General features: G+C 39.7%; 1 protein-coding gene and 1 long non-coding RNA gene across 6 annotated transcripts in view; one reads left to right on the top strand and one right to left on the bottom strand.

Annotated features, from left to right (window-relative positions):
* The window catches only part of CMKLR2 (chemerin chemokine-like receptor 2), a 29,421-nt gene extending 24,824 nt beyond the window's left edge, over nt 1-4,597 (top strand). For 2 of the 5 annotated variants that reach the window (XM_087949481.1, XM_087949480.1), the window contains 2 exons: nt 911-1,088; nt 3,153-4,579. In XM_087949481.1, the coding sequence (XP_087805607.1) occupies nt 3,183-4,265 (1,083 nt within the window). In that variant the 5' untranslated portion in view covers nt 911-1,088; nt 3,153-3,182 and the 3' untranslated portion in view covers nt 4,266-4,579. Of the gene's footprint in view, nt 1-910; nt 1,089-3,152 lie in introns of all 5 variants that reach the window. The other 3 variants (XM_026673197.2, XM_087949482.1, XM_026673199.2) reach the window with 3 other exon arrangements.
* LOC148133087 (uncharacterized) lies at nt 618-6,570 on the bottom strand. The gene is made up of 2 exons (XR_015746444.1): nt 6,529-6,570; nt 618-964 (listed from the first exon to the last, which is right to left on the bottom strand). It is a non-coding gene; the product is annotated as an uncharacterized LOC148133087 (long non-coding RNA).
* Nucleotides 6,571-9,148: the final 2,578 nt, after the last annotated feature.

Below are 9,148 nucleotides of genomic sequence, written 5' to 3' on the forward strand. Positions count from 1 at the left end.
ATTTAACATTCCAGAAGTCCTTTATCATTGCCTCCTTCCTAGGGCTGAGAGGGAATAACTGGCCCAAGGTGGCTTTGTGGTCACAGCTGGCTTTATGCCCAAGGTGGAGCTAGAACTCACAGTCTCCTGATTTCTAGCTTAATGTCTAATCACAACAGCAGATATTTTACAGGATGGACTTTCTCATGCAGAGCTGTATTCTGCTTAATGACACTTCGTGAATCTCTCGGAATCAGCTCAATTCATATCTCACACCAACCCACAGATCAAGAAATAGAAACTACAAGCTGCATTCACACATTGTCTTATGTCAGACCAAATAAAGTACATTATGACTGGTTTAGTGGATTCTGAACCCTATCAACATCACAGAGAACATTAGGGAAAAAAGCACTGAAAGGAGTGGTAGGTAATTTCTGTGATAGTTGTTCACAACCTTTTTTTGTTTCTTTTTTTCTCCGGATACAATAGACTATAACATCCATTTATAGAAGTGTCAATGAAATGCAAAGCAAAGTGCTTCTGGGAAATATATACAATGATAATACTGTAAGGTTTCAGAAGTTTCCCCAGCCACTGAGATGCCAAAGAGAGCGAGACTTGAGACGAGACTTGCAAAAAGAACAGCTTTTTTATTCTTTGGCCAAGGCAAAAAGTCTGGGTGAATCATACAGACAAATCATACAGACAAAATGCATGTAAGAAATAGCCACACCCTGCGAGAGTGGCTCAGAGTGTTATATACATTTTATGCTGATAGAAACAAAGTTTATCTAATCAGAGACAAACGTTCATTATTCAATGTGGGCAATGTCTTGCCCATACCCTCCCCACCTTTATCCATGGAGTGTTCCTTGTCCATGCTCTGTCCATGCTTTGTTATCTTGTCCTTGTGTGTTCGTGATCCTAGGAGCAGGACGTTCCTGGGAATTGTCTCCAAGGATGTGCCTAGCTCTGAAGCAAACTGCAGAAACGAGAAACCAGATAGAAAAGGATGCAATTCTCTTACAGAATGAATTCCTAACAAATGATCCCCAACCTTAGCAAAATAGTACAAGCAACTTCTTTAACAGAAGCAAAGAGCAAAGGTTAGATTGACTCTTTTCAATACAATAATGATGGTGATGAATGTTTTTGAATCATTTTTGAATGTTCAGTTGACTTGAGTTTCATGTTTAATGAGTAAAGTATATAATAATGAAAAGTATTTAAAGCAGAAGCTTTTGGCATAAAACTATAGGCCAGTTGCGTGCGTGACCACCCCTCGCCTGCTGTGTGTCTGTGCATGCACGTGAGATTCCCCCTTCATGCGCCACGCATCTGCACATGCATGCATGATTCCCTGTGCACCTGCATGCACAATTCCCCCTCATGCGCCACACATCTTTGCGCATGCGCTTGTAATCCCCTCGTGTGCAGCGCATCCCTGTGCATGCATGCACGTCTCCTGTACACCCCCTGCCCCCTGTGCATGCACGCCAGATACCTGACAATCAGCTGTTGGGCAACAGCGCACACGCGCATGTGCAGTGGGGCTCTTCCGGTAGACCTCTTGCGTGCCGGGGGCAGTGGCTCTGTGTGCCACTTCCACACATGTGGCATAGGTTCGCCAACCCAGCTATAGGCCCTTTCCTCAATTGGACTCTCACACCTCCAAGGTACAAGAAAACTTCATTGTCCTTGGACAAAACACTAGATACAATCATGAACATCAGGTGGTCTAAATGATGGGATTCAAATTTCTTAACTGGTTCTGTGGGTGTGGCCTAATTTATGGGTGTGGCTTGGTCATGTGACTTGGTGGGCTTGTTGACTGGACATGGCTTGGTGGTCATATGACTGGGTGGGCATGGCTTGTATGTAAATATTATAAATATTTATGTAAATTTTGAATTTTTTTTATAAAAATAGAGCAACTTTTACCCAAAAGCAGGCAAAGCAGGCAGGCAGATTGAGTTGCTCACAGAATCACAGATTCACTTAGAGATCTATTTATCTGCAATCGGCTACCTGAGTCTGCACTGAAAAGCTTCAGTCCTAAGGAAGGTTCGGCTCTGCTTTTAGATTAGCTAGAAAGCAAGAATCCAAGGATTTTCTGCTTTCTAGCTAATCTAAATCTCCCAGCAGAGCAGAACAGCTGATGGTCGGGGAAAAAAAAAGGAAAAATAGCAACTTACCAAACCAGGCAAGTTGGATGGCTCATATGCCAGCTAAGGAGTGCGTGGGCGGGGAGGCCAGCCAGTGGAGCGATTTGCCAGTTCTCCAAACTGGCGACAATCGTGTGTGCAGTGTTTGCAAGAAGTCATCAGCTGTGTTGCCTGGACAGCTGACAAGCACTTCACAGCATTTGAAAATCCTCGTTTCCTGCTTTTTCAGCCTCAGCTGTGCCACGCAAAGCAGCTGAGGAAGGAAAAGCAAGGAATAAATAAAAGCAGGGACAGCCTAGAGGCCGGGCAGGCGGGTGGGTCAAATACGGAACCGGTTCGGTGTCAGCTGCTCTTCGCAGCTACAGGTTCTACCGGGCTGAACTGGTAACATTCCAGCCTTGGTGACATGATAGCAGCGTTCCAAATCTCACAAAGAAGAGAAGTCAAGCTATTCTACAAAGCACCTGTGAGCAGGACAAGAATCAATGGATGGAAACTAATCAAGTAGGGAAGCAACCTAGAACTTAGGAGAAATTTCCTGAAAGAACAATTAATGAGTGGAACAAGTCTCTAGAAGTTGTGAATTCTCCCACACTGGAAGTTTTTAATACGAGATAGGACAATATTTGTCTGAAATGGTATAGGGTCTCCTGCCTGAGCAGAGGGTTGGACTGGAAGACCTCCAAGGTCACTTCCAACTCTGTTTATTCTATTCTATTCTATTCTATTCTATTCTATTCTATTCTATTCTATTCTATTCTATTCTATTGTGTCCTGTATTGTTATGTTGGTTACAGTTGGTACAATGATACCTTGCTGTTTCCTGATACACTGCATTCCCATATCTATTAAATAAGAGTCCATCTACCATGCAGATGAATATTTGAAAACTGCTGTACAAGGTTGAATAATTGAGCAGCATTTGTGAGCCTATAAATACCAACAAGTTGCTTGAAAGTACCACTGTTATGCTTGTAACTATCTGCTCTATCCCTTTTCCTCCAGATCCAAGTTCTCAGGAGACAGAGTGTGGTCATGTCATCAGCTGACTTCCTGTATGAAGATAACTTTACTGAATACATTGAAGATTATGAGGAAGATGAGCTATCCCAGGCCCAGGCCTACCTCAGTCATGCACAAATTGCTTCTCTAGTGCTACAGATGACGGCTTTTCTCTTAGGAGTACCTGGCAATGCAATAGTTATTTGGATCATGGGCTTCAAATGGAATAAGACAGTTACATCCATCTGGTTTCTCAACTTGGCAATTGCAGACTTAATATTTGTTTTGTTCCTGCCCCTATATATTGCATATGTCATCATGGGCTTCCACTGGCCTTTTGGGAAATGGTTGTGCAAAGCAAATGCTTTTATATCCTTGCTCAACATGTTTGCCAGTGTCTTCTTCCTGACAGCAATCACCCTTGATCGTTATGTCCATCTGATCCACCCTGCCTTCTCCTATAGGCATCGGACACTTGGGAATGCCTGTATCCTGGTTATACTTATTTGGGTTTTGGCTACAGTTCTTGGAAGCCCAGCACTGTATTTCAAAGACACACTTACATCACTCCAAAATGTCACCATATGCTATTACAACTTTCACCACGACTTTGATATTATTGCATTCAGACATCACACACTTACATGGATAAAGTTCATTTGTGGCTATCTCTTTCCACTCTTAACTATGATTGTTTGTTATTCCTTTCTGGTCAACCAGGTTAAAAAAAGTACAGTACTAACTTCCAACAGGCTCTTCTGGACTATTCTTGTGGTGGTGATGGGATTTTTTATTTGCTGGACCCCATATCAAATATTTAGCATTCTGGAACTGTCAGCTCATCATAATGCCTCTTTGCATGATTTGCTTGAAAATGCCATGCCTCTTTCTATTGGCTTTGCCTTCATTAATAGTTGTCTAAACCCTATCCTTTATGTCCTTCTCAGTAAGAAGCTTTCATTCTGCTTTAGTGTGACATTCTCAGACTTGGTCAAACACACCCTGTGGGAAGTCAGCCAATCTGCAACTATGAGCGATCATGGTCAGAATTCCCTGAGTCTGCAGTTGACTGAAGTCCCAGTGATAGAACACCCTCTTGAGGAAATTTTGCAATGACTGCATCTCTCTTTGTAAATTAAATTCAATTTATCACCAGATTAACATATAGTATGTCTGGATACAAATAAATAGATGACCATAGTAGATAAGCTTTTTACAAATTCTGTTAAAGATCTCTAATTTTTCACAGAGCTCTCAGAGCATATATGACTCCTTTGATTCCTGCCTCAACTCCTATCAGTCAAATAGTAATGAATGTTAATGCAGCTTAGAACTATGTAAATGTATGGTTGAAGGCCCCAACATATTGCTTGCAGGTATAACTCAAATAATTCAAAGCTTCGGCAATTAGACATTTTCACTAATTATCCTTTAGGGTTAGGGTTAGGGTTAGGGTTAGGGTTAGGGTTAGGGTTAGGGTTAGGGTTAGGGCTATTTGTTGGAGTTATAGGGGAGTAATTTCAGACTGGAAAGGCAGAGCAATATAGAATAATCTTTGCTTTTCTATCAGTTTCAACTTTGTGAACTTTTCTAGGCTGAGGTTAGAAATGTTAGCAAGGGAAACACAAGAAGAAGAAAAATTAAATATAAGATTTTGAAGTACATTCTGTATCATAGTATTGCCTTATTTTCTATCATTCCTGAAAAATAAAAAGGGGATAATAAATAAAAGTGGGGAACTCAGGGCAGACTAATAATCCTGTGCTATAAATGTATGAGGAAGTAATATTTTCTCTTATGCTTTCTAAAATGCACTGTTTACAGTAATATGGTATGGTATTACATTATAGTACTATAGTAATACAGTACTATATTTGCCATGTTTGTAGTACTGATGAAAATGTACAATGTAAGCACAAATTGATCTCTTCTTTTGCTACAGTTGCTTGGATGTAGGCATTTACATATATTAAAGAAATATCCTTCCCCTATTTGTTGGATAATTTTTGCCTTTATTCCACATCTGTTGGACCTTTCTTTTGAGCCATTCCCATACTAACTTTGCTCCTACTATGAAAATGTTCTGAAACAATTCAAAACTGTCCTGAAGACATGTTCATCACTATGGAGTTCAAACTACTGGGAACATGCATGAAACATCATTAACCAGACAGTGTGTGTCTCAGAGGTGGTATTCAGCAGGTTCTGACTAGTTCTGGAGAACCGATAGTGGAAATTTTGAGTAGGTTGGAGAACCGGCAAATACCACCTCTGACTGGAGATTTTACAGTATCCTTCCCCTGCCACGCCCATAGAACCAGTAGTAAAAAAATTGAATCCCACCACTGGTGTGTCTCCATCTGATCAAAGGAGAATGCAGAGTTTAGCCAGTGTTCTGCTGCAAACTACTCCAGAGCCCAGAACAACAATATGCCCTCTCTCTTCCACATGATGAATAAAAAAAATAAAAAAAATTGCTGATGCCTTCTTTTCCATCATGCTTTCAATACATGCATTTATCTGGCTACAAGCATTAACAGTCAGCTGTCCTTTGTTTAAAATATGCGGTCCAGAAGCTAGAGTTAGGTAATATCAGAATTCTAGGCAATGAAAATGCAGAGCGCCCACAAGCTCTGCTGAGACAACGTGGCAAGCAATATACCAACTTTGTCCTGTTTTTAAAAAACTGCTAGTAAGCTGCTCCTCTCCCAAACTCAATCCTTATATGATACCAGAACGAGTTTCAAAATATGATAAAGCCTTCATGTGGAAGAGCCAGTAGTTTGCTTCCTTGGCAACTCTTTCTTCAGTAGATGCCACACATACATAAAGGCATAGAGATTTGATCTCATGGTGATGGCCACCATATCTTTTTACCGCCCTCTTGCAGGTGATCTGTGTGCTCTTTGTCTTTTGTCTTTATTGCAGTAAGAATCATAGAAGAGGTACTGATTTCATCAGGACTTCACTGCTTAGGATTGCATCCTATATGCCCAGAACCATATTTCCATCCCATTTGCAAAAATAGCTTTTATGTGTGTATTTTCTCCATATTTTATTTCATGGAGAAGCATGGTAGAAAATGTCTGGAAATGTCCATTGTTAACCAAATCACTGCAATTGTTAAGCAAATCTGGCTCCTCCATTGACTTTGCTTGTTTGAAGCTGGATGGGAATGTTATAAATGGTGATCACATGAACCCCGGACAGTGCAACTGTCATAAATACATGCCAGTTGCCAAGCACCCACATTTTGATCTTGTGACCATGGGGATGCTGCAATGACCGTAATAAAAAAATCCATTCATAAGTCATTCTTTTTTCAGTGCTGTTGTAACTTGCAATGGTTACTAAACAAAAAATTTAAATTGAGGAATACCTGTATGCTGTCTGTTAATTCTAGGATGCAGTTATGTTCCCCAGTTTAAGATTTGGTATATTAAGGTTTGGTTGTCTTGTTCTCCTTAATCAATTTTAGATTGATTTAAGTAATATTTCAACAGATATTCAACAGATCAGTTTCTATTTTTTCATTTTATAGCAAATGTTCATCTTTTTTTGTTATTGCTCCCCAAATTCCATTTTCCTGCAGAATATATACCAAGAATACATGTATAATTATAATTATCCTTGCAATTGTCCTTGAATAGAGTGGAAAGGATAATAAATCCATGATTTGGAACATGATTTTGCCAAAATGAATCATTACTCAAAATTGCAAATGACACTGAGTACAAGAATGTCTTTGGAAAATCATAGATGCTTTGACCACCTACCAAGTTGGATGATCCTATTCTACTATTGATGAAAGGTGCTTTAATCCAACTCCCAGAAAACCATGTTTGGAACTGGCTGGATTAGATTAACATTGTCATCGGTGCCTGAACTCAACATCACTACAAGTCAAGACTTGATGGATTATGATAAAATGTGATATACGATTCCAATCATAACCTAGGCTTCCTCAATCCAGTATCTTTCAGATATGTTGGGACTACAACTCCTAGACTTTCTCTCTTAATTCATGATGTTCCATCAATAGATCACCCAGATAGCTATGAATTTCATCTTAGGGTATTCAGTTTTGAGAGATTCTATCCATTTGAATGCATATTTAAGCAAAGAGACATAATGGTAGAGGAGTTGTTCCAGAGCCCTTTCTTTCCACCCATAGTATGATTGCCTCCCTAGTTATATACCATTTGAGTTAATTCAATCAATTGAACCTTGGTGGGTTGCTAGTAGAAAGCTTTGGAAATATTTAAATGGCTTGCTCATTTCTTAAATAAAAAAAATCATCGGTGTCAATGTCAAACAATTTTATCCTTGTTCAGATTGAAAGTATTGTTAACCATTTGTTTTATATCTTTCTGTTAAAAGAGATCCATAAGTTTATACAATTTGCTGGGATAGATCTTTTTTTGAGGATTTTTTTTTTTTTTTTTTTTTTTTGCTGTTTCAGGTCCCAGGGGTGAGGGCACAGGGGAGGAAACCAACAAAATGCTGAAGCAGAGGCATTGCACCTGCTTTTCCATGTGACTCAACTCAGCTTTTTTTTTTTTAGAAAAACACCTAGGATGCTAACTTCCAACCCTCTTTGTCTGGTCAGTATGGTTATATGGTCTATAAACCATATAAGTACCGGTAAATAAAGGAATGAATGACTATATTCCCCCATTCCAAAAGAACAAAGTTTACTTTCATTTTAATTTTGCCAAGGTTCAAGTTGCCAAACCTAATGGTGGGGGGAAAAACAGCTTCAAGAACATCCAAATAACCCTATGAGTAGATTTGGAGACAGGCAGCACTGACCATCTCACTGCACAAATAGAAGAGCGCTAACAATACTGCAGAAGATAAGATAAAGAATTGGAGAAAATCACAAAATACAAAGACCTGCAAATAAAACAACTATGTCAAAAGAAAGCAAAGATAGTACTAATACTAATAAATGCCTCGAGTGCAATCACAAAACAACTGGAGCACCACTTGAACACCATTGACAAAATCACTGACAATGGCAAAAGGTAGCTTTTGCAATAACTTACTTCCTGTGATATCTTAAACCCATGTAATAACATCTCCTATGCCAGGTTCTTGGGAAGGACTTGATAGGTGGATAAAAATGTCAAATCCTGTGTAAACATCTGGCTGATTATGTGACAAATTAAAATGCTTCATTGATTACCCATTAGGCCATATCTAAATCACCATCTATGCCTTCCTTTCTCTATGGCCATCTAGTTGACTTAATGATTGAGTAGACATACAAATTTAAGTCCGACTTCCTTGATTGAATATAGATTCTTGAAACACTGGTTTGATTTTGATTACATGGCTGAGGCAGGAAGAAGTAGGTATAGTTTGCTCCATGTAAAGACAATAATTGAGGTCTTGAGACAGATACCTACCCTAATGAGCCATAAACAAATATGGATATTTTTAAAATAGCTGGAGGCTAGAAGGAAAAGACTGCGCATTAATTGGTATTGTTGACTGTAAACTAACAGGACAATTAATCCATCCCACTAGGACAAGGTCTGCAGTCAAATTATACTCTCTTCTCTTTTTCAGTCTTCTTATTTAAGATTTCAAGTTCTCTTAGCTATCAGGGTATGAATAAGATTTAGATGGATGATACTGAATTAAGACCCGTTCTCCTTAGAGCTGCTCGGAGCATCCAGAAGTGGGTGGTGCTTCAGTCTCTGCAGTGGTAGGCTGAGCTTAATTTTGAGGAACACTCCTCCTCCTCCACGTGACTCCTCCGTAGCGTTCCCCAGTTTATGCTCAGCCTCGTGCGAGACAGGCAGCAATTCGAAGAGCTCCTTGGCTGTTTCAAGATAGTTTCATTCTGACTCATTTTTTTGTCCCATTTCAGGTCGTATTGCTCATTTATTTCCCTTAGCCCTGCACATTTGGTTCTTCTGTTTGTCAATTACCCCAGGGAGGCGTTTTTTCGCCCCAGTGGGTGGCAAAGGGGAGGGTGAGCAGTGCCTTCA

The sequence above is a fragment of the Notechis scutatus genome, chromosome 1, assembly GCF_049901735.1.
Source record: "Notechis scutatus isolate UNSWTSFEM ecotype Mainland chromosome 1, rNotScu1.2, whole genome shotgun sequence".
NCBI classification, from domain to species: domain Eukaryota; kingdom Metazoa; phylum Chordata; class Lepidosauria; order Squamata; family Elapidae; genus Notechis; species Notechis scutatus.